The sequence below is a fragment of the Hydra viridissima genome, unplaced genomic scaffold (genome assembly GCF_058129835.1).
Source record: "Hydra viridissima isolate aposymbiotic clone 2 unplaced genomic scaffold, HvirCarnegie_v1 scaffold_3, whole genome shotgun sequence".
Classification (NCBI taxonomy): Eukaryota; Metazoa; Cnidaria; class Hydrozoa; order Anthoathecata; family Hydridae; genus Hydra; species Hydra viridissima.
The window spans coordinates 9,148,131-9,173,135 of NW_028324302.1; the positions used below are offsets into that span (position 1 = coordinate 9,148,131).

The 25,005-nt window shown below is 26.7% G+C and overlaps 1 protein-coding gene across 2 annotated transcripts in view; it reads left to right on the top strand.

Moving 5' to 3' along the window:
* LOC145201222 (phospholipid-transporting ATPase ABCA1-like) overlaps positions 1 to 25,005 on the top strand; it is a 37,155-nt gene that overhangs the window by 512 nt on the left and 11,638 nt on the right. Inside the window, exons 3-32 of one of the 2 annotated variants that reach the window (XM_090080815.1) lie at positions 1,056 to 1,188; positions 1,753 to 1,889; positions 1,991 to 2,097; positions 2,213 to 2,281; positions 2,466 to 2,537; positions 3,236 to 3,325; positions 3,484 to 3,555; positions 3,862 to 4,066; positions 5,591 to 5,737; positions 6,711 to 6,892; positions 7,359 to 7,460; positions 7,752 to 7,847; positions 8,384 to 8,606; positions 8,699 to 8,807; positions 9,203 to 9,391; positions 10,938 to 11,061; positions 11,466 to 11,786; positions 11,932 to 12,136; positions 13,157 to 13,287; positions 13,400 to 13,519; positions 13,656 to 13,978; positions 14,166 to 14,362; positions 14,892 to 15,274; positions 20,860 to 20,902; positions 21,065 to 21,184; positions 21,370 to 21,687; positions 22,028 to 22,271; positions 22,666 to 22,777; positions 22,867 to 22,975; positions 23,271 to 23,331. In XM_090080815.1, the coding sequence (XP_089936941.1) occupies positions 1,056 to 1,188; positions 1,753 to 1,889; positions 1,991 to 2,097; positions 2,213 to 2,281; positions 2,466 to 2,537; positions 3,236 to 3,325; positions 3,484 to 3,555; positions 3,862 to 4,066; positions 5,591 to 5,737; positions 6,711 to 6,892; positions 7,359 to 7,460; positions 7,752 to 7,847; positions 8,384 to 8,606; positions 8,699 to 8,807; positions 9,203 to 9,391; positions 10,938 to 11,061; positions 11,466 to 11,786; positions 11,932 to 12,136; positions 13,157 to 13,287; positions 13,400 to 13,519; positions 13,656 to 13,978; positions 14,166 to 14,362; positions 14,892 to 15,274; positions 20,860 to 20,902; positions 21,065 to 21,184; positions 21,370 to 21,687; positions 22,028 to 22,271; positions 22,666 to 22,777; positions 22,867 to 22,975; positions 23,271 to 23,331 (4,744 nt within the window). The remainder of the gene's footprint in view (positions 1 to 1,055; positions 1,189 to 1,752; positions 1,890 to 1,990; positions 2,098 to 2,212; positions 2,282 to 2,465; positions 2,538 to 3,235; positions 3,326 to 3,483; positions 3,556 to 3,861; positions 4,067 to 5,590; positions 5,738 to 6,710; positions 6,893 to 7,358; positions 7,461 to 7,751; positions 7,848 to 8,383; positions 8,607 to 8,698; positions 8,808 to 9,202; positions 9,392 to 10,937; positions 11,062 to 11,465; positions 11,787 to 11,931; positions 12,137 to 13,156; positions 13,288 to 13,399; positions 13,520 to 13,655; positions 13,979 to 14,165; positions 14,363 to 14,891; positions 15,275 to 20,859; positions 20,903 to 21,064; positions 21,185 to 21,369; positions 21,688 to 22,027; positions 22,272 to 22,665; positions 22,778 to 22,866; positions 22,976 to 23,270; positions 23,332 to 25,005) is intronic. The other variant, XM_090080816.1, reaches the window with a different exon arrangement.

A 25,005-nucleotide genomic window follows, 5' to 3' on the forward strand; every position in this document is an offset into this window, starting at 1 on the left:
TCTCTCATTCAAATTTTTTTGAAGGTTTGTTGGTTCAGATAGTTAAAGGATTCAATATTGAGTACTTTTAAAATCCTTTATATAAATTGTATTCTAAATTTTTTTATAAATGTTAGTAACTTTGGTAAAATCTGAAATTAAAATTGCCATTTACCATCTTCATTTTTAAAATATGAAATGATAATGTAAAAGGATAATTTATTGTGTTGCCTAACCTAAACCTATCAGTCTAATGTCTATTACCTACTTTTCAGTGTCAAATTTTCCTAACTTCTTAATATAACAAATTTTAAGATTATAATGAAAATAAAAAATGTAATGAAACTGTTTTGATAATTGAATCTTTAGAATATATAAAGTTGATTACATAGTGCTTTATATCTAGTATATTTAAACAGGAAAAAAAAAAAAAAAAAGTTTACTTACATTCTTTTTAAACATGACTATAAAACACTTTGAAATTCTGAAAAGCATTTTTGTGATAATGAAAATTTAGATTTAAGTTTTCTAAAATCACTCTGATTTATATTTTCTAAAATCATTTTGATTTATGTTATGTAAAATTCTATTATTATGACCAGATGACCCACATGAATATCTCCTGGTTGTTACATCATGTAATCATGTAAAAACAATAGCTACTAATTACTTGATAAATAAATAGCTTTTTTGTAATCCAATTTGAAAAAAGAATACTCTTTTTTTTTTCACATTATGGTTCATGTTTTCATAGAAAATTGGTTTGTGTAATTGATTCCAAATGTTTAAACCTTGAATGGTTAAAGAAGAATGAATTATCAAAGAATAATGTCTTAAATTTTACTCTCTTCACATTTTACCAATCAGATTTTCTTTTAAAAATAAGCTAAAAATAATATAAAAATAAAAAATAAATAACTCACAACCCATTTTCAGAAAGTTTAGTTGGAGATGTAGAGTTTGTTTTGTTTAATTACTAAATATTGTAAATTATTTATGTTTTTCAATGCCACCTATTTATTTAGCATGATAATGATTTTAAAATAAGTTTAAATTCCTTATTTTAAATTCTTCAGGATCCATTTACTTTGTACCAAGAGCACTTCCTTCTGCTGGAGCTTTACCATTTGTACAGTCATTATTTTGTAATTACAAAGTTGACAACTATTTCACAAAGCCACAGGAAATTCCTGACTTTTCACAAACATTGTAAGATATTTTTAAAATTCTGTTTCAAATAAATTGTTGTATTAAATTTACAATAAATCAGTTATAAATCGTTTGTTCAAAATTATAAATAAATCAGTTATAAATCATTTGTTTGAAATATGGCTAAGGTAGGATTAAGGATTAGTATATTCTGGAGTGAATACCAAAAAGACCAGTCAATTACTTATGCAAGTATAAATGTAAATAAAACCAAAATTTGCAAGAAAAATAGATTTTGAAAGAAACAGGTATAATTTAAGTACTCCTCATAATTTCCATAATTTTAACAGTATTGCACAGTAACTAAGTGTTTTGATTTGCTGAGCACAACTATATCAAATGTTTGTGATTTTTTAAAGTTCTCTTGATGCTTAAAGGTTTTTTTACTCCAATTTTTTAACTCATTAGTAAGGAGGGTAAGAACTGATTCTTAATATAAAAAGCAACTGAGAATTTTTACTAATTTCTATAAATTAGATGTCACTGTTATATTTTATAATATGATAAGTTAAGATATAACTATGAAACCACATCAGGTTTTTAATGTATGTAAGTTTTGTTTAGTTTCTATAAACTTGTGCGAGACTTTGGGCCCATTTTAACAAATGAATCAAATTTGGAGATTATCAAAGTTGTTTCAAGAAATCTATCATCTATTTATAATAATTTTTTGAGCATTGCTGATGAACTGAATTTAACAGGTAATAATAAGAATTTTCTGTTTTAAAAAGTAAATAGTTGAAATGTAACATGTGAAAGTTCTGCTTTGATTTCCAAAATAAATGTTTGATTTTTTAAATAGAGTTTCCTGTTGAAAACATCTTTCCTGATAAAAATTCAGCAATCAATTTACTGAGAACTCAGCTTGAAAATAATACAGCATATGGCCTACTCCAAAGTAAAATTAAGGTGAAATACTTTCCCTTTATTATTTCTTTGCAAACAAATTACTATTTAGGTATTTTAACATCAAAATTTTATTATTACAATTTACAATTTCTCAATTGAATTGAGGCCTTTTTAGATTAAAGAACTATTGTTTCATTTGCAAGACTTAAATTGGCGTGAAATAAACCCAATGAATCCAGAAAAGGTTTAGTTAATTTTTCTTATCTTAACTTTAAAAATAATTTTCATTAGGAATGGACTTATTCAAAATTTCTTTGTAACATAAGTTTTTAAACAAATGCATCATTGTTCTTTTGTGGGCATTTCTTTTTTGTTTCTTCTTTTTTTGTTTGTTTCTTTATAAGTTCACTTAGAATTTTTTTACCTAGGTTTTATATGCTCGTTTTTGCAACAATAACACATTAGCTGACATCATTGATTTCCCTGCTACTGTTAATGAGGTTGCTTTTTTTTAATTTTTATTTTTTATTAGTAGGTTTTTGATTTTAGGATCAGTTGTAATTTTTAACTATACTCCAATATTTCTAGTTTATTAATTGATGATAAAAAGCAATTATTACACAATTTTATTTGCTCAAAAGTTATTGAATAAATTTATAAATGATAGAAAGTAATAAAATTATAGACAAGAAAAGTTGATATAATGCATGTTATCTGAGCGCACTAGATGGTTTGCCAATTACAAAAAATCTATTAAAAGAAAAGAAACTTAAGTGACATTTATATCTTGGTTCTAAACATTTTTATTTCTGAGATCTTGGTTAAAATGGAGCTATTTGCTTTCTAGGAAAATGGTTTTTAATGATTATTACTATTTATGCAAATTATATCAGCCTTAAAGTAAAAATTATTGACAAACTAAAGGTTTTTACTGTCAAAATCTTTATCTTTTTGGACAAAAACTTTTTGAGAATGAATTAAAATTTTAAGAATGTTATTATTAGTGTTTTCAGAACCTCAGAATTCTATCATTATAAAAGATATAAAAAAGTTAGTTATTTTTAAAAAGTTTTTATATAATACTAAAAATTTCTATTATGTTCTTAAAGAGCTTTTTAAATTATAGTTAGATCTCTTTCATCTCTTATTTGATTGATTGAATTTAGGTAAATTAAGAGAATTTGATTTTTATTTACAGAGCTTGGTTGTATCAGATATTTGTAATCATTTTAAACAAGTTTTTTTTCTGATTCTATACGAGGGAAAAGATATAGTTGCAGCATTTAGGGTCAGGATTTTATTTATTTATTTTTTGCACATTTTTATTATTTTTTTGTATTTTAAGTCAAAAAATGTTGATTTTGTTTTTTAAAGTAACTTTGTTTAATTATAATGAAATATTATCAATGACTTTTGTGTATTTCTTACGCTATCCCTCTGATTTAGAATTTCTCACAAATTCAAGATATTGAAAATAAAATTCGAAATCTGCAAAATGAAATTGGTTTACTTTTACAGGTAGCTTACTATCTTAAGCTTTTTTTTTCCTAATTTTGTTTTTTGTTTCTTTTCTTGTTGTTACTTTCTCTTCTTTTAGTTTCTGTTTTTTATTTTACTTTATTTTATGTTAATGCATTATTCAGAAATCTTACTACTTAGAGTTTTTTATTATTTGCTATAAATTAAAACTTAAATAATCTAAAAACTCATTAAAATTTAGCTTTTTAAAATTATTATAACAAAATCAGTGATATTGATTTACAACTTTAGTTGTTAGACCATGTTTTGATGCTGTTTGATATTAACAATAGTTTTGATATGCAGGTTCAAGAGGTCAATATTACTCAGCTATTAAATGATGTCTCTCAGTTGATTCAACCGTTTAATCAGTCGATGAATGCTATTCAAAATATGTTTGATATAAGATATTTGTTGTGTGGTGTGCCTTTAAATTCACCTGGACCACAGAATGGATCAAACTCTAATACTAATCAACCCAAAAAACTTCCATCTTTACCTTTGAAAGGAGGTATGATCTAGTTAAGTAAAAAAATATTTCACTTAATGAAAATTATAGAGATTATAGTGTAATTATCAGTAGATGCTTTTTTGATTAAAAAAATTTTTTTTTTCACTTTTATAGGTTTTTGAAATAGGATTAGAGTTATTAACTAACAAATATAATAACTGGCAAATATATTAACTAGCAAATATATTAACTAACAAATATATTAACTAACAAATATATTAACTGGCAAATATATTAACTAACAAATATATTAACTAGCAAATATATTAACAAGCAAATATTGAAAGGATAACTTGCAAATATTGAAAGGATAACTAGCAAATATTGAAAGGATAACTAGCAAATATCAAAAGGATAGCTGTTGTTAATTGAACTACATTACAGTTATTTTTCTCTATTAGAAGAGAAATTTTATTTATTAGATTAAGTTATTACTAGTTTTATTTGTTACAAATCTGACTTTTTAGGTTGAATCCTGGATATTTAAACTAAGTAAATAGCTGTGGCACTCTTTAGGTTTGCAAAACATTTCTTGTATTTATAGCATTAGTTTCATAAATTATTTTGAATGCCTGATATTTACAAGAACATTATCTAATTCCAAAAATAGAATGTAAAGGGGTTTTAAGGTCAATTAATTTATAGAACAAAAATGATTATTCAAAATACAAAGTAGTACTTTTGTAATGAAGTTATTAAAAGTATAAAGGATGTAAGTAATTATAAAGCTATTTTTTCCTCAAAAGCTTGAAGATTTGTAACATGTTAGGTATACCTTGATACAATAAGCTTTTGGGGTGTCAAAGCCTAAAAAGGACTGATTATTTATTATGTGCTATTAAGGCCATTACTCATCCTTTCAAAAAAAAAAGTTAGCTAGACAGGTGATGAACAGCTTTTGACATTTTGTTGCCATACTTGCATCATATAGCCCTGTTACTAGATATATTCCAATGTATAGGCATATTCAATGATGTGAGAAAATGTCTCACAAAGCAATTATGCATTATAAATCTCTCTCTTTTTTTCTTTTCTATTTATTTCTGTTTTTACTGACTTAAATCATCCAAAATAATGTTTATTATCAAAAATTATGTATATTTTAATGTGCATAGTTTTTATACTTCTTAATACTTTTTTGTGAAAACAAGGCTCACATTCACACAAAAATGATGCATTCAAATCTCTTATGATTGAAATAACTCTTACCTGGAGGTTAATTATTTCCACATTTTTAAAGTTTAAAGCATTATTAGAGCCACTGTTAAATAAAAATTTGTATATATTTTTTAATGTATTCTATAAATTATACTTAAAAAATATCCTGTGTTTAAATATGTTTAAAGCCAAATATCCTGGATTCATTCTACCAGTTTTATTATTCAACTAGTTGCTATAATTGTGTGATTTCATTAGTAAAATTTTTCTGTAAAAATATTTTTTCCCCTGAACTAATCAATCATAAAACAATGTTTATTTTCAGGCCTTTTATTCAAGTTGTGTGTAGATATGATTTATTCACAGGTGGCTTGAGTACCTCCTGTAACCAAATTCCTCCAGCCAATCGAACTGACTGTGGCTGGGGTGGAATATCAGAAAGCCAATGCTACAAACTTAATTGCTGTTTTGATAGCTCTATACCAACCACCAAGTTTTGTTTTTGTCCAACTAGTGAGTATCAACAAATGTGCATTTATTGTCCATCCTGATGCAGTTTTCTTAATTTAAATTTTACTACTGTATGAATATCGAAGATAGAAGATTACTTTGATTTATTTTAAAGTTATGCTTGAATAGACAGTAGTTTGATAGCAACTAGAAAATAATCAGACTTTTTGGTTTAAAGTAATACTAAATACTTTTAAAAATAATTTAAATAATAGATTAAATAATTTTTATGCAACCTTAAAGTTAATCATAGAGTTTTATTTGTTAGAAAAAAAATTGCAAAAAAAAATATATCTAACATTTACAAAGTTTTAAAGCAGTAAATAAATAAGAATTTCTAATTGTGATAAATAGAATTAACAACATAAAATAAACAAAGGTTTAGATTATAAACTTTACATATGAAATCATCAGTATGCACATAAGCATACTTAATTTTTGAAGTATAAAAGTTGCATCAAAGCAAATGCTTTGACATAAACAGTGTTACATAGAGAAAAAGTATAACAAATCCAATAAATTTTAATAACTAATTTTCTTTAGTGCAAGACTTTGAGTTTGGATTTTAAAAATCCACTCAAATTAAACTGGAACTTTTTTTTAACTGGAACTAATTTAGATTTACAGATACAGCCACATAATGGCATTTATTTTTGAATTAAAACCTTGTGCATTTGAGAGTTTGGGAATGTCTCTGGTTATAATATATAATTAAAATTTTATAATAGTTATAATCTATATGGTTAATATTAAATATAATTAGTGCTACATTCAAATTAAATTAATATTGAAAAATTGTTAATGTAAAAGTTTAAATATTCAAAAGGAAACAATAGATTAAAGTAATTTTATGTTCACATTTTTAATGTCATCTTTAAGTTTTATGTCCTTTCTAAATCTATATTTTGAGTCCTTTCTAAGTTTTAAGTCCTTTCTAAATCTTTGTTTTAAATGCTTTTTTTAAATATCTGTTTAGACAATCAGAGTAGTTGCTGTTACAAACGCAGAAAGCTTATTGAACTAATATCAATGTCATCAGGTTACACTCCCCAAATGGTTGATTTTTTATCAATGACATTAGAAGGGAAGATTTTATACACACCTAATAATAACAAAACAAGACATATCACACAAAAAATCACATCTTTTATTACATCAGTATGTAAACTTTGAAGTGTTTCTTTTATTTAAATATTTGTAAATAAAATGTATGTATGTTTTTTCAGAAATATATGTAAATATATATTTTGGAAAAACTATACATATAATTTTTCATGGTTGCACCATTTTAACAAGCCAGTTATATTAGCAATAAAGGCTCTTTAAAAGATGGTTCATGATGGTTTTCTATTATGCGCATTTCATTGTTTAATTTTTTTTTTTACTCCTTTAGGCTAATAGGTTTATTTTACATTTATATTGATGCTGGTATTTTACTTTTTATATTTACATTTTTATAAATAATGTTAAAATCTAAAATTTTTCATAAAGAGTAATTTTAGATTTTTTTGTAATCTTATGCTATTGAGAAAACTGGAAAGAAAACTGGTCATCTTTTTTCTATGCCAAACTTTTATATATATTTTTTTATAATCTTTTTATAATATTTCTATTCTCTTTGTAGTTTACCAATCCTGTCAGCAATCGAACAGATATTAAGTTTTTAATTGAAGCAGCATTTAATTTTACTGATGAATATTTAAAAGATAGAGAGTATTTTAATAGGGTAAATTCTTAATGACTTTTATTGTTTGAAACATTTTAACAGCTTAAAAGTCATTTTTATTTAACATTTCATATACATTTTGATATGATTGACTTTAACTTGTTTAATTTCTCTCTATCAAAAAAGAAACTAGATATAGTGTTGTGTGAATATAGTGTTATAGATATTATAACATTTTTTGGAAATTTAATTCTAATACTTTGTATATTTCATTTAGAGTTTATTACTAATAAAACTCTTTTATTTCTAAATAAAGTTCACTTTTTCATAATCTATTTTTGCTATTTTTAGATAGAGCGTATATTACCATTGATGCAGTCTTCTTTTTTTAAAAATATCCTCAAACTTTTACCTATGTACAATATTACTGATAAAGAAATTGATCAGGTAAGAAAATGTTTCAAAAAAAAATGTTTCACATTTTTTTATCAAGTTATTATTTCTAATAGATTAGAATGTAAAATGTCCATGTGATAGTAACAGTTTCATGGAAAAATGTACAGATTCTACTAAGGGTCTTTTATGACTCTGCTAACAGTCGATGGTGACTTTAATCAGTGAGAGATTTTTAACAAGTTTAAGAATAAGAGTGAAGTTGAGTGAAGTTAAATCTTTGTTAGATAAGAGAGAGTTAATAAACTTAAGTTTCTGAGCTCACAGAAAGAAAAGCTGTAAAAAAGAGTAATTATTTTACTTAAGAACTTCAGTAATAATGATAGTGTTAATAAGAAAATAATTATGAACTGGTCAGATACTGAAATTTTCATTTATAAATAGATACTGAAATTTAGTAGGGATTATCTTTTTGTGAACGCTATGTGTTTGTATGAATGCTACTTGTTTGCATAAATTTAACATTGCTCTTTATTTCTAAATATATATGTATATACAAAGGATTTTTTTAATGTTATTTATATTATCAGTTAGAGAACTTCATATCAAGCATTAAGATGTTAATGAATTCATCACGTATATCTGATGAAGATATTTGGGTAGTCAAAAACATTACAAATGCAGCTCTAAATATTTATGAGGTTATCAGCTCTGCATTGGATTGCTATGATTTTTCAAACTTCTTTGTCCCTTTTGAGACAGAAGAAGATTTGGTCAACCATGCCATTATGAAGAATATAACTTTTTTATCAAGTATTTATATAAAAGTTTTCATTCATTATTTGTATTAAAACTTTACATTTCTGCTTATATAACAATAAAATGTATTTTTTTACATTTAACAGGTATTGTGTTCTTAAATCTTAATGATGGAGAATCTTTCCCCAAAAATGTAGAGTACAAATTAAGATTTAATCCTGACTATACTCCAACAACATCAAGAGTAAAAAGCATGTATGTTGTTTAAAAAAATTAAATTATAATTGTAAAAAGCACCAAAAAAATTTCTTTGTGTGTTTTAATAATGTTTAAAAATAATGCTTAAATTTAAAAGATTTAAATACAGAAAAATATGTAATTGTTTATTTGATGTCTAAAGATCTGACTTTGGAGCTTTGTATTCTGCCCTATACTTTTATATCCATATCTCACTCATTTATTCAGAAATCACTTATTTATTCAGAAATCACTCATTTATTCAGAAATCATTCATTTATTCAGAAATCTAACAAAGTTTTCATGGTTTATTAGACAAGTTTAAAGCAATGCTTACTATTTTTACTCATTCATGTTTATAATGTTTTTTATGTTATAGAGTTTTTCTTAACCAATTATCATAATAATTATAGGTATTGGAAGCCGGGACCTGGCCCTTCAGGATCGACGTCATTTTGGAGTTATGAATATATTAACTTTGGTTTTGTATTTCTGCAAGATCTTGTTGACCGATCACTTATGGAGATTCTATCAAACAAAACTATTTATCAGCCAGGTGTTTATGTGCAGCAATTTCCTTACCCATGCTATATTGAAGACTTGTAAGTTTTGTTTTAACTGAAATACTTCCTCACTAATTTTTTAAGTTTTGTAGAATTTTTTTTAAATACATGTTTTTTTATTTCATGGTAAAAAAAAAAATCATGACTGAAATTTGATGTCTTTTTACTAATATAAGAAGAAATTAAGATAATTTATTTTGTAAAAGTTTTGCTTAAGGTACTATTTAATAATAAAGTTTCTAATTTTCATCTTCTCAGCCCCCAAATGTTCTTATAACATGAAAAAAAAGAAGCTGAAAAAATTTAGGTAGTATTATGATAATGTTTACTGTTAGCTCAACACTAACATTCCTACAATATGCAAGATTTTCTGAACATGTTATATTACATAACACAAATTGGAATATTTAAAAGTCCTCTAAAAGATGTAAGAAGCTTATAATTAGTTCTAAACTTAACAATAAAACTATTCAAATTCAACTCAACTAAATTAACACACTGTCAATAAGTGTCCAAACATGTCACAATATCAATTATCTGTCTGCCAATATAATAGTTGCTGTTGCAGCTGCACTAACTGCACAGCTGCACTAACTTCAGAGACAAGGAATGCTAACTCAACTAATATTTCACTGAAGTATTCTAAATAACCAGAGAATGACTTACTTGAAGCTCTAGCAATAGCTTTATACGTTTTCTTGTAGCTCTCCAACTCACATAATAGCTGCAGATCGCTCTGCAGAGAAGACAAAACAAATTCACATGTAAACCAGGCCTTTAGGTAGACTTTCAGTATGAAGTGGCTAAGTGATAACAGTTCATGTCCAGTGAGTTGGAATTGGAGGCAAAATAGGAAAATTTTCAGACTATATCAGCTTGCCCAGTGAAAAGCTCCTTGAGCATCTCAGGACTGATCAATTTCTTTAATAATTGCTGAAATAGTCTGTGAATCTTAAAATTCAATTTTTATAATATGTTTATTATATAGTACTAATAAAATTTCAGTATAGTAAGGATTTTGGTTTAATTTTTGTGTTCTTATCTAAAAGTATTGAATTATACACAGTAAGTGTAAGAATTTGTTTATTTATATAATTTTTATTGATGATACATATCTTTCAGCTGCATATATTCTGAGAATATCAGACATCTAAAGAAACACCATGAAGTCTTAATCTAACATAAACAATAATTTATAGATAATAATAATTTTTTTTTTTCCATTGAATGAACAATAAAAAAGTAAGCAAATAATTCACTGAAACCAGCAATCTTGTGGATATAAGAAAGTGTGGTTAACCAGGAAAGCTAAGTGGATGTGGTAAAAAATTTTTAAAAGTTACTTCTTTGCAAGTGACAAAATATTTATTGAACCATGCTTATAGGATATGTTTGGGGGTGTATTTCTAGCAAAAATATTAGTGACAGTGACAAAATAGAGAGATTTTAAAGTACCATATCATTATTATTATTATTATCATTATTATTACTATTATTATTATTGGTATTATAATTATTATTACTATTATTATTATCATTATTATTATTATCATTATTATTACTATTGTTAAAAATTATTTCTTAGATTTATTTCTTATTTGGGAAGATCAATGCCTTTGTTTATGACTATTGCATGGGTTTACACTGTTGCAATGATTGTAAAAAGTATTGTCTATGAGAAAGAAATGCGACTGAAAGAAGTAATGAAGGTAAGAAACATAACTATTGAAATTAACATAAAAATTGTACATAATAACATTAATACAATAAAGTTTATATGTAATTAGGGAAATTATATTTACATTGTAATCTAAACTTTGTAATGATTTAAATACCAATGATTGATCTTCAATGATCAGTTTCTCATTTGAAGCAGGATTGAAAGCAGTAATTTTATTTACCTATATTCAAGTGAAATAGCTAAATTATTTTTGTTCTCATTTTACAATCATACTTATTTGCAGTGGTACTTTTATTGGGCATCTGTTTTGCTTTTGAGTTTGAGGGTTTCTTTTATCAAACAAGCCATGAAAAATCTCCTTTGTTTTTAACTTGTTTTAGGTATTTCTTTTTTATCTTATAGTTTTATAAACTACAATAATTTTTCTTAAAGGTTATGGGTCTCACTGATTCCATTCATTGGACAGCGTGGTTTATCACAAGCTTTATTTGCATGTTTTTGTCTATAATTGTGCTTGTTGCTGTACTCAAGTTTGGAAAAATACTCCTTCATTCTGATATATCACTTATTATTTTTGTGATGTCAATTTTTGCAAGTGCATCTATAGCTATGGCTTTTTTAATTAGCATTTTTTTCTCAAGAGCAAACATTTCAGCTGCATGTGGTGGGATAATTTACTTCTTCACCTACCTCCCTTATGTTGTAACAGTATATTTTGAAGATGGAATGACTTTTAACTACTTAAGTGCTGTGGTAATTGTTTTTTGTTTTTAGCATACAATGCTAAACAAAATTATCAATTAAGTTCTAAATAAACCTTTTAATTTAGAATGTTCAGTTTTTATTTCTGTTAGTTGTTCCTATTATTTTTCTGTTTGTTTTTCTTTTTATATTTTAGTCTTTACTTTCAACAACATCATTTGGTCTCGCTTTTAAATACATTTCTCGCTGGGAAGAACAAGGGGTTGGTGCTCAGTGGTCCAATTTCTATTTGAGTCCATCTTCAAATGATGAGTTTAGTCTTGGTTGGGCAGTAAACTTTATGATAATAGATTTTCATTTATACTCACTGTTTGTATGGTACTTTTCACAAGTCTTACCTGGTGAGTGATCAAACAAAGAATAAACATTTATTCTAGATTTTAGTTTTTATATTGTTTTATTTTAATTTTAGTCAGGTCTATACTGAAATACTAACTTTTGTAGTCTAAATTTCTTTGTCACTTTAAAAAAGTTGTTAAAAATTTTATAAATTGTGATATCAACAATAGCAATCGAAAACATTAACCTCTTTTTTTTAACACTCTTTGCTTTGTAAACTTTAAAGTTTACTGATAAAATTTGATGGAATTTTGATACTTTTGACAGTACTTGTTTATTTTTTATTGCCCTAATTACTTTTAATATGATATTTCATCAAATTCATAATAAAGTTTTTTTAAACAATAAATACACCTTTTATTTTATTTACATAATTTTAAACCAGTATTTAAACTATAAATTGTCAAGCTGCTGAAAGATCAAACAGAATATTACAGAAGAAACAAGTATTCATTATTCAAGAAGTTTTAATAGTTTAACTCAGCATCAAGTTGTAACTAAATTTGGTGTTTTGAAAATAGGTTTGTAATGTATAATTTTATGTGTTACAAACAGCAAGACAATTTGAGAAAATCTAGAAAAAGATATGCATTGACTTTTGGGTTTCATGCTTTTCCATGCAATTTCTGATAAATGTTTTTGAAAAAAAATAAAATTTATGAAGTGATACATTTAACCTAACAAAAGCAATAAAAAATAACATGCAGTGCCAACAACTACTTATCATAAAAATCCCATTAATTTCTAAAAGTATATTTCAAAGTTAAAGGAGTAAAAAAAGATTGAAAAATAATTGGTCTAACCTTTTTAGCTACCACTACATAAATTACATAGAATTTTATAAAAAGTAAATAACAAAATAAGACTATAATTTATATAGAATCTTATAAAAAACCTAAACATCAAGTTATTCTAAATTTCTTGAGGATATTTAAATAGTTTTTAGTCTAAAAATTCTTTTAAAAAAGCTTTCTTTAATGAAAATTTACTTTTTAAAGAAAGTTTTTAGTTTGAAATTTCAGGTGAATATGGCATGCCAAAGGTTTGGTATTTTCCATTTACAAAATTATATTGGGTGAATAATGTTAACAAGAAAAAGTACTTATCCATCAAGTTAACAACTGGTTATAACAAGATGGATGATCAACCAGTTGTATGTATTGTTTAGTATTTAAATTTTTTTTTTTTTTGTGGTTTTTTTTATAAAAAATTAATTTTTATAAAAATTAAGAAATAGCAATCTTTGCAATTCACTGTTTATCTAGGCAGCTGTGAATGAGGATGCTGATTTTGTTGAGACAGAAAATGATAATGATACAAGAGGAAAGTTTGAGAAAGACCCTACTGATTTAAAAGTTGGTATTCATATTAAGAATCTTGTCAAGGTTAGTTTTTGTCACTGATATTTCATTTATTACTGTTTATACATTAAAAAGTTGAAATATTTTGATACTAGTATTGAAATATTTTGATACTTATTAATATTAAGTTTATGATATTTTGATAATATACATTTAAAAGGTTTATCAAAGAGGTAATAAATGTGCTGTAGACCATCTCAATTTAAAGATGTATGAGGGACAAGTCACTGCGCTCCTTGGTCATAATGGGGCTGGTAAATCAACTACTATGTCCATTTTAACTGGACTTTTTCCACCAACCTCAGGTACAGCATTGGTTTGTGGTTACGATGTCTGTACGAATATAGAAAATGTACGTAAAAGTTTAGGGTTGTGTCCTCAGCACAATGTTCTATTTGATAATTTAACAGTAGAAGAACACATGTGGTTTTATGGGAAGTTGAAAGGCCTTTCTAAGAAAGAACTTCAAGCTGAAGTAAAAAGGTGTTGTTTTTTTTTTGTTGTTATTAATATTGACTATTTTTATGTAATTTAAACAAGACATAAGTAATAGACAGGAATAATAATTGCATTAGTTAGTAGTAAGTACTTTGATTAGTTTATCAAAGTAGAATCTTAAACTATTTAATAGCATTTTTAGATTCACTAAGAAATTTATTTTTGATTTTAGGTTTCTTATTGATGTTGGACTACCCAAAAAACGAAATGAACTTTCTCGTAATTTATCTGGTGGTATGAAGAGGAAGCTCTCTGTAGCAATGGCATTTATTGCCAACTCAAAAACTGTTATTTTAGATGAACCAACTTCAGGTGTTGATCCTTATTCTCGTCGAGGCATTTGGGATCTCATTTTAAAATACAAACAAGGTGCAGAAAATATTCTTTTTGTGTTATAATAAATAAAAAATTGTTAGTTTCTTATGACCAGTAAGAAGTATATTATATATATATTGCATATATTGGTGTATAAGTGAAGACTGTAAGCCATTTAGAATAAATTAAAAAACATTCTTTAAGAATGTAAAAAGAAAAAATTATTAATCTATGGAAAATTTGTCTTGAATTGTACATTCCTTACAAAAAATTAAAATACTCATTTCAGTTAAAAGAAGGATAACTTTAAAAAGGGTTGACATACACCATTATATAAAATATATATTTATTTTTATTTGCATTTTTAAAATCTGAAATAAAAAAAAAATATCAAAAGTTGATCAAATAAATGTCTTTAACTTATGCAAATAAATCAGCTGTTTTATAGTTCATAACAAATTCTCCAAATCAATCTAATGTGCCAGTTTGATTTATCTCTTTATTACAGAGGGATTGCATTCTACATTTTGCTAAAAAAAATTTTTATTTTATGTTCTATTCTTTTTGTTTATTCAATGTGCAGGCCGAACAATACTTCTATCAACCCACTACATGGATGAAGCTGATGTACTTGGAGACAGGATAAGTATTATATCAAATGGTAAACTGAAATGTAATGGATCACCGCTGTTTTTAAAGCGTTACTTTGGAAAAGGTTACATTCTCACTATTTTGCTGGACACTGATGCCAGTTCTTCTCAATCTGCCATAAAACTTTTAAATTTCATTTGCTCATTTGTTCCTGGTACAACACTGGATAAAAACTTTAACAGTGAGTTAACATTTCTACTGCCATCAGCAGCAAGGTTGACTGGGGAGTTTGAAAATTTATTTCATCATCTTGAAGAATCTATGAATGTACTTGGAATAAAAAATTATGGAGTTTCTGATACAAGTCTTGAAGAGGTATTTTTATTCTATAGTTTTCAACATAATTTCAGTTGTTATATTATATAAATAATTATGACTTTTTACACAGAACAACTTATAAAAATGTCTTTTTAAGGATTTTTTGCAGCCACAATCATAGAGTTACTCCAGTTGTAACCCCAATGTAATTTTTATTGTTTCATTGAAAAACACTGACTTTGATTTTTGATCTTTCAGTTTTAATTTCATAAATGCTTTCATATTAGATCTTTTTTTGGATAAAATTTAAGAAAAGTAGTCAACTACATTTCATTTTAAAGATTGCTAATCACAAGTTATTTCTTTTTTTTTTTTTTTTTTTTTTTTGCGAACAGATGGATTCTGCTGCAGAAAATACTTTTATTTTTTAATGCTGTTCAATTTTGGCGCTTGTCTGGTTTCGCACCCCCTTTTTTTTTTTTTTTTGCAGATTCTGGAAGATCTTTGTCTGAAACGGAAAAAAATGGTATTCATTTTTATTTTTGACAAAGAAAAAGTACTCTAATTTACATTTGAATATTCCATTTTTCCGTTAAAAATGACGCTGCTTTTAAGTCCATTTTGAAACTTTTTAATGATGAAAATATTTACCTGGTTTTTACAAGCGTTAAGAAATACAAAGAACAAAAAAACAATGATATATTATATATACTAGATGTCTAACTTGCAGGATTTTATTGGATGAAAAGTGAAGCAGCTTTTTTTGTTTTCAAATTTAATCCACCATTTGTAATAAGGGTAAGAGCTATATCCGACATGTGAAATAAAAGTAAAAATGAATGTTGAGAGCATCTAAATTTCTTAATAATTTAAAGATACTTCAAAAATTCGTTTTAGTAGTGACTTAAATAAGTAAAAAATAATTGCTGCAAAGAACCGAGTGCTTTAATGTAGTAAACTTCTCACGTTTTGATGCGATTGTCCACTTTTTGCAAAATTCTTAGTTAAGAACTGGATCTCAGTGAAAAAATGTCACTTCCTTTCATGTATCTATTAGAACAATTATACGCAACTCATGAATTCACTATTTTAATGTTAACTTTTAAAATGTCATATAGGAAGATAAGCTTTTAGCCCAAATTAGAAATGGCTTCCACGGCTTCACTTTTTGGATTGAAGTTAGACATCTAGTATATACAATATATCATTGTTTTTTTGTTCTTTGTATTTCTTAATGCTTGTAAAAACAAGGTAAATTTTTTCAGCGGTTTGAAAAAATGTTTTTAAAACTACCATTAAAAAGTTTCAAAATGGAGTTAAAAGCAGCGTCGTTTTTAACGGAAAAATGGAATATTCAAATGTGAATTAGAGTACTTTTTCTTTGTCAAAAATAAAAATGAATACCATTTTTTTCCATTTCAGACAAAGATCTTCCAGAATCTGCAAAAAAAAAAAAAAGGGGGTGCGAAACCAGATAAGCGCCACAATTTTTTTGCTTTCTTCATAAGATAGGAGGCAATGCCTAAAAAAAGCATAACTCGATTTTCTTAGTTTAAAACATCCATATTTCCTTTAAGTAAATGTTATTGGCTGCTGGGTAACACCTATAGTTATCTGATAATATGTGGAGCATTTGAAATAGGTATTCATCCAGTCTAGCTTGCAATTTCTTATCCTTAAGTATTTTTGTCATCTGTTTTAAAATCAGTAACTTTATAGCATGTAAACAAGTGTTTAGTAATTTTTGATAATGCATGTTCACTAGGATGTATAAATTTTTGAAAAAATAAAAAGTGTCTTTTAAAAGAGGCTTTTTTTGAGAAAAAGACAAATAATGATTTTTTTTTTTTAATATAAGTATTTAAATAAAAACATATACTGTTATAAAAATATCTGTCATATTTTTGTTCTTTTTGTTATTTTTAGTTGTAAGTTTTTTACTTGCTTATTGAGTTCTTATAAAGCCATCTCTCTTTTCATAAGAGTAAATTGAACCAGTTCAAAATTTTTTTTTGAAAAATTGACTAGGCGTTTAAATGATATTAATTGATTAAAAAAGTATTTCTTCAATCCAATATTTAGTGACAGTTATATTAACTTTTCTTTTCTGTTTTTGACAACTAATCCATTAAAATGTTGTTTAAAAAACTCTTCACCATGCTGTGTTTTTTAATTGGATTTCATTTACTCAGTAGGGAAACAATCTTGAATATAATTTTCATTTTTAGTGAAGTATTAAAATGTAACAGTAACTATGTCAAATTCAAAATCCTAAAAAAGAAAGTTTTTTAAAGATGTGACAAGTGTGGTTAAAAAGTGTTGCTAATTGGTCATCAATTTTATCAGTTCTAAGTAAACTAAATCAAGCTGTTTGCCCATAGTTGATCTTGTTCTATGTTACCTCTTTTATGAGTTAAAAACAAAATGGATCTTTCACAAAGCTGAATAAAATAATTATATAACGATAACTGAATGAATTGATCCATTATTACTTATAATCCAACATGGGATTTCTGTCCTGTCTATCTAAATGCCAACCAAAAAAATAGTAAGCATGAGAGTCACTAGTGACTGTGCTTAGTATGCTCATAGGTTAAACTTCAATAATATACTTGATGTAGCTGAATAACTGTTTATATTTCAGATTGTCAAATATCACAGAAATCTCATGACCATTCTGTTAAAAAATCTTCAAACAGAATAGAAAGTAGTCATTCATTACTCTTGTGATTACTTTGAAAAAACATTGTATGACACACTTAAATGCATTATAACATATTCAATCAAACTAATATGATAATAAAGTTTACTGTTTTATCACCATGTTTTTAACAACTTTTGTATGTACAGTATACACCCCTAAAATCAGCATTATTTTTTTTAAATAGTAGGTCATAACAAGTAAACAAGAAAATACTTTCAGCAACTTATTTCATTTTATTTTTCCATGAATTTCAAATAAGTTACTCAATGTGTAAACCATTGACCTTGATCACAGCCTCAATTGAAGCTTTTCCAAGTTTTCAGAACATACTCCTTGGGCATGGCATTCCTCTGCTTGATGACAGAGTCTGTCAGAGCTGCAATACTGTTGTGGGGAGATGCACAGGCCTTTGACTCAACATATGCCAATATACTATAGTCCAGAGGGTTTAAATCTGGGGAGTTTGGTACCATATAATTTTCTCTTAAAAATCCGACATGTTTTTTCTAAGCCACTCCTGGGTCTTTCTGATTAAATGGAGAGATGGGGGAGAGTATCATCCTGCTGGCATACAACTTTGGCATCAAGGTTGAGGTTAGAGGTGATTCATGCTCAAGATTTTAAAGTACACATCTGCATTAATTTTGAACCTGGAATCAATAAAAATGGGAGACATCTTTAGGCTATTGGAGGCCATAGAAGCAGGATATTTTGTCCTGAACTTGAATCTTATGGACTCTGGAATATCTTCTGGTTTTAAGGTGCTGATGCAGCAATCAGTCCTGTTATTTGATACAGATTTCACTGTAAAAAGTTTTTCATCTGAGAACAGAGTTTTTGGCTGACCTTTCTAAAGGATGGACAAAAGTTTCTCTCTTCTCTCAACTCATTTGGTCTTGACTTCTTCAGTAATAATGTACCTTTTGTGTCTAGCTCTAGACATGGCTTTCAGGGCATATTTAACAAAATTTTTGGTTATGTACTCACAGAGAGTTCCTTGTCCATCTTCCTCATGGATCAGATTGAGTTGCACTGAATTCAGCCTTTGAGTGCTTTAATAAGCCTTGAAGTCCTCACAGTTTTTGTTTTACCACTTCCTGGTTTCCTCTTTATGCGATCAAACTTTTTAAATTGAAGTAAATTATCATACTCAGTTTAAAATATTATACACAGTTCATTTAGCCATCCCAAGTCTCTCTATAATGTCTTGTGAAACACCCAAGAGATGGTCAATGATGATCTCATTTTGCAGTCATTGTAGTAAAATCAAATATTTGTACAAATCAAAGATTCCAAAACCATAAATCAAAACAATAATTCTTACAAAAAAAAATTCTAAAAAGGGGCATCAAAGATAGTGCAGATTTTAAGGGCGCATGCTGTAATTTTGAACTGGTCTAGTCTTCATTCTACTTGAAGCTTCAACTATTTATTTCATTCAGCTCTCTACATATTGCCCATGATATGGCTAGTTTGTCACTCATAGGTTTCCTTAGAAACTGCTTGATTTCAGGAGTTGTTGGGCAGGTAGTTAGGACTGGCTCATCAACAGGTGATTCTATGATATCAGATTTTGCAATATTCTTTTTTGGAGGTCCTTACTTTATACTCTCTTCAATACTTGAACACAACAATGTCTGCAGTATACACTTACTAAAACAAAACCAAGCTGATCTTTAATGAATGGATACCAATACTATCTTAAGAACCTTTTCTTTCTAAAATTTGAATTGCTGCAGCTGGTAAAAAATATGTTTGCAGCATTCAATCCAGGAAGTTTTGATTTTGATCTGAAACCAACAAGGAAAGTAAACAACCACAATGAACTCAGTGATGGACTTCAGATTTATAAATTATTACCTTTTTTTACCATGTTTAGAGATCCATATTCTAGATATTCTATTTACAGAATTCAACCACCTGGAATGTGAAACAGGACCAATTTGCAATAGAACAAATTAAGAGATAATTGATCTGCAGATAAGTTGTAGATTGTTGGATTATTCAAGGAAATAACAGGACCTTCTTTAACTATTGTCTCAAATAATCAATCGATATCTAGATCTGTTGCTGGGCCAAGTAAGATCTGTTGCTGGACCAAGCATGGACTCAACACCATGTTTCAATAGGCATGGTTTTCCCATCCAATTTGGTTATAAAATACCTTCCTAGCAATTCATTTGTATACAGTTGATAAATGAGTCAAACAAGTTTTTTTCCTCATTCTGCACCAACAGTCTGCAAATATTTGTCAAGTTTTTTTCCTCATTCTGCACCAACAGTCTGCAAATATTTGTCAATTTCTCAATCGACCATTTGACAATTCAACAACTATTTGTAATTATTTTTGCATTTTTAATAGTTTTGTTTGTTTTCCCAATGGTGTAATATGAAATAAATAATTTACCCCAAGTTCCATGCAAACAGTTTAAGGCCCTTCTTTTACAGTTCCTGGAAAGTTTACCTTCCATCAAAATATATGCAAGTTTTGCTAGACGTGATCTTTTCCTGTGCTCTCAAAATCTTACTATGGTTTACAACTAAATTTTTATCATGTGTTTAAAATTTGATTGTCAATAAGTATTGTTGTAATGATTTCAATTGTGCTATGATCAGACACAGTATATCTAGGTGAAAAGAATAGTGCTTTACACAATAAATGTATACAACAATGGCATGACACTTGCTTTAGCATGATCTTTGACATGACTCACTTTGACAAGACTCACTTTGATATGACTTTGACATGTATTTGTAGTCATAAATTGTTGAAATAATACTATTTCACTAATATACCATATCAGCTTTTTTTCATTAATGAAAAGAGAACATCTAATGCTTGACTTTTTTTTGAAAGAAGGAGATCTTCTTATGTTCAATTTTTTTGTGAATTTATTTAGCAGAATTAAAACAGTTACTAAATCTTTCTTTGGTACAGGTATTTTTGAAAGCATGTAATGATGAGGGTTATCCAGATGAAGGTTTGGAGTTTTTTTTAAGCTTATTCAAAACAACTTTTTTTGTTGAAATCTTTTTAGTCTCTAATTTCTTATTGATTGCCATTATTTTATATAGTTTGTTATTTCATATTTTGAAGTATTTATGCAATCTTTTTTTTAAAATAATGTTCTTCCCTTTTCTAGATGGGCAATCAATGGCAGATTTAATACCATCAAATCAAATAAATCATGACCACATCAGTTTAGCTTCTTTTGATTCTTTATCAGCATTGACCTTTTCTATTAATGACTCACTTGAGCCAGGTAAATACAATTTAAAATCAAAAGATTTTCTGAGGTAACAAATTTCTGTGCTAGTTATTTTTTCTATTTTGAGCAATAAAAAAAAAATCTTTAGTTTTATTAGCTTCCAAATTCTAAAACATGATCAATTGTTATAAGTAAGCTCTTTATTTAGTAGCTCTCATTATGCTTCTTAATTTTTTTAGCAATGAATGAATATGAACAACATAATATTCCAGCTAAGAGTGCTTTATGGTTTCAACAGTATAAAGCTCTCCTCACTAAACGGTTTTACCATGCAATTAGAAGCCGCAAAGGGTTCTTTTCACAAATTCTACTTCCTGCTATATTTGTTGTTGCTGCAATGTGCGTTTCCTTAATACGCCCTCCTCAGGTTGCTCAACCTTCACTCAAGTTATCTACGGATATGTTTTCGAAACCAAATTATATTGTAGTTGATGTTTCAAATAACAACAATTTATCAGAAAATCTTTTCAAATCATATGTAGAGTATCCTGGACCAGGTTTGTTTATTTTTTCTAGAAACTTGTTGTGTATTACTGCCAAATTTACTTTTATGCATTAACTGTTTTTGGAAAAGATTTAGACTGTATTGAAGTTTGAAAAAAGTAAAAAATATTGTAACATGGAATGCATCACACAACAACATTTGGATATTAAATAATTTGTTATTTATTATCCAAAATTTATATATTAGGATATTAAATAATTTGTTGTTTTTACTCATTTAAATTCATATAACAATCCAATGAAAGGTAAGCTTGTATTAATTAGTATTTGTTAAATGACAAATCGGTGATTGTACTTTTTTATGATTTTTTTGTTTTCTTATTTTGTTTAAAGGTAGGAGTTGTGGCAAGTCAAAGTCATGTTTTTTTAAAAAAATGCCATTTTATCATTACTCAAATTTCACGAAACCAGTTCAAAATCTTGGTTGCTCCTGTAGTACTGGTAAGCAGAAGTGTACTGGTCAATTGCATAAACCACCTATGTTAATGACAAATAATGGAGATACAATTGTAGATGTTACTGGCTATGATGTAAATGAGTACTTGCTGTCTACTACAGACACATACTTGAAAGAGAGGTTATCTCAGTCTGTTAAATTATGTTTTAAAAAAAGTGTTGTTTTTTGATATAAATTTTCACCCTCTTTTTTAGATCTTTTATAATATTGATAAATATTATAGAAGAAAGAAAAAAAGAAAAATTTATCTCAAAAAATAACACAGCTAGATATTTGGGATACTTAAAGTATAAATATGTTTGTACTAAAATTCATATTTAAATCAACAATTTTAATCAATCAAAAAAAAAAAAATTGTTTTTTATTAATTTAAAAAAAGATGAGTTAATTTTTACATTGCAGTCTTTTACTAGGAAAAGTTGTAAAATCAGAGATTTAAAAGAATTTTTTTCAAAAGAATTTTCTCAATATTTTATGTAGAATTATAGATTTTTGTAATATTTCTTGTATCTAGATATGGTGGTGCCTCCTTTTCACAATTGAAAAATAATTTGCCTGATATAGGAGCATCAAATTTTTCTTGGTCAAGTTTTACTTCATCATTTGGCGTCAAACAAAATGTCAAGGTGAGCTATTTTAAATGATCAACATTATTATTTGATGTTTTATATTTAACTTTTTTTTTGGTATTAAATTTTTTATTTTGTTTGTTTAGGTTTGGTACAATCTTAAAGGATATCATGCACTTCCTATTTACATTAACTTTATGAACAATGCTATCTTGCGAGCAAATCTCCCATCTACAGAAGATCTCTCACAATATGGTATATTATATTTGGGCAGTTTCTTTATTAGTTCATAAAATTTTATATATATACATTTTTTTCTTTTTTTGCTATCTATAATATGTACTAGTGTAATAACGGATTGATAATGTTTAATAGATGCCAATGTGGATTGATAATGCTCAAAATAGATATGAAAATTCTAATGCTATGTTAATGTTTTTTTATTTCTTCCAAAAATAGAAGTTAAAATGAACTGCTTTCTCTAATTTAATATAAATAAAAAGACTTAAATGAATCTAAATATTTATTTAAAAAAATGTCTTTCATGTAGGGATTACAGCTTATAATCATCCTATGGATCTAAATCAAGAGCAATTACAAGATGAGCTTTTGTAAGTGACTTTTCACAAATGGTTGTAAAGATCTGGTGACTATTTGAAAATTTGTGTTGTTTTTATCTAAATGCTCTATTTATTTGCTAAATTTCCTGTATATTTTCTACCTTTAAAATTTTAGTTTTTGAATACTTATCATAAATTTCACACAATTATTTAAACTTCACTGTTAATTGAATTCCATTTAACCATTCGAATTTGTATAAGCAATAAAGAGGATAATTATATTGATTACTTACTTTTAGCTGATTAATAGTTTCAAGAATTTTTTTTCAAAAAATGTATATTTGGGTGTGAAAGTTGTTTTGTGCTGTTCATAAACTTAGCATAAAAACAAAATGCAAACTTTTGGAGATTAAACTGCTTTTAAGTAAGTACCATCAGTTTAAAAAAACTGAATTTAGACCAAAAATGATCATTTTGGTAATGTTTGATTTCTTATAAAGTGTTGAAGATAAAAAAAAGGAATGTCTTTTTCTTTGAATATCATTAGATTATTATATTTCAAATATCATTAGATAATTAAAAAGTTGATATACATAGAAATTTTTGTTTTGCAATGCATTATGGTTCCAATGCAATGACTTGATTAAAAGGTTTTCTTGCCTTAATTAAACATCTTCAAAAATCCCAGTAATCTCCATCATGTCAATCCATCATGTCAATGTGTAATTGCAAAAATCAATGATAGGCCACAACAAATAGTTGCAGTCCATCATTGATTTTTGCAACTCTATATTTCATATTTTATTGTTTTTTCTCTTTGCTGTAATATCAATATTGTTATGTTGCTATTTTCATTAATCTCATTCTTGTATAACTTCCAGTACAACTCATTTCATAATTTAACTTTTCTTAAAGATGTTCGTATGCATTTTTTCTTCTTCAAGAGTATTTTTTGTCACTTGGCATGATTTTTAGTCATTTCTCTCACTATCTTGAGTTCATAGCCATTCTAGTATTGTAGTAAGATCAATCTACAACCATAGACACATTGTCTTTGGTTGCAGACAGATCCCTGATTCCAAGATTTCTAAAAAACATAAGGAGACTGTGTGCTTTTCAGCAATTTGTCGCTGTTAATGTGATTGTCATCTTCAGGATATCAGTAATTGTCTTTTTTTTCATTTTGTTTTTCTATAATGAAAATAATAAACATGAAGAAAGAAACAACAAAATATAAAAGTGAGAAAGTGAGGCTAATTGTAAAAAGTAATTATGAACACCTTTCATGACAAATACTTAATTTTTATGGGAGAGCTGTCACACTCGTGTATATCTATCTAGGGGGGAGCTATCACACTCGTGTATATCAACAAAAACTATAAATATGGATTAAATACTAAATTAAAATAGAAAATATTTCAGCAAAATGGAACTCAGTTATTTAATAAAACTAAGTTGATTCAAAACAACTCTTGTTAGTAAAAAAAGAAAAATTTACAAAAATGTAAATGTCTGCATTTCAACAACAGATTGTTTAATTGAAAATAGTGAAATCTAGTATCTAATAGAGAAATTAATTTTCTTCAGGAAAATGTTAATCATTATTTTCTTAATTTTTTGGTGTTTTTTTTTTTTTTGCTTTTTTTTATTTTTAATTTTTTCTATAATTGTTAAAGTAATTGGCTATTAACAAATTCCTAATTTGGTCTATAATTTGTAAAGTTT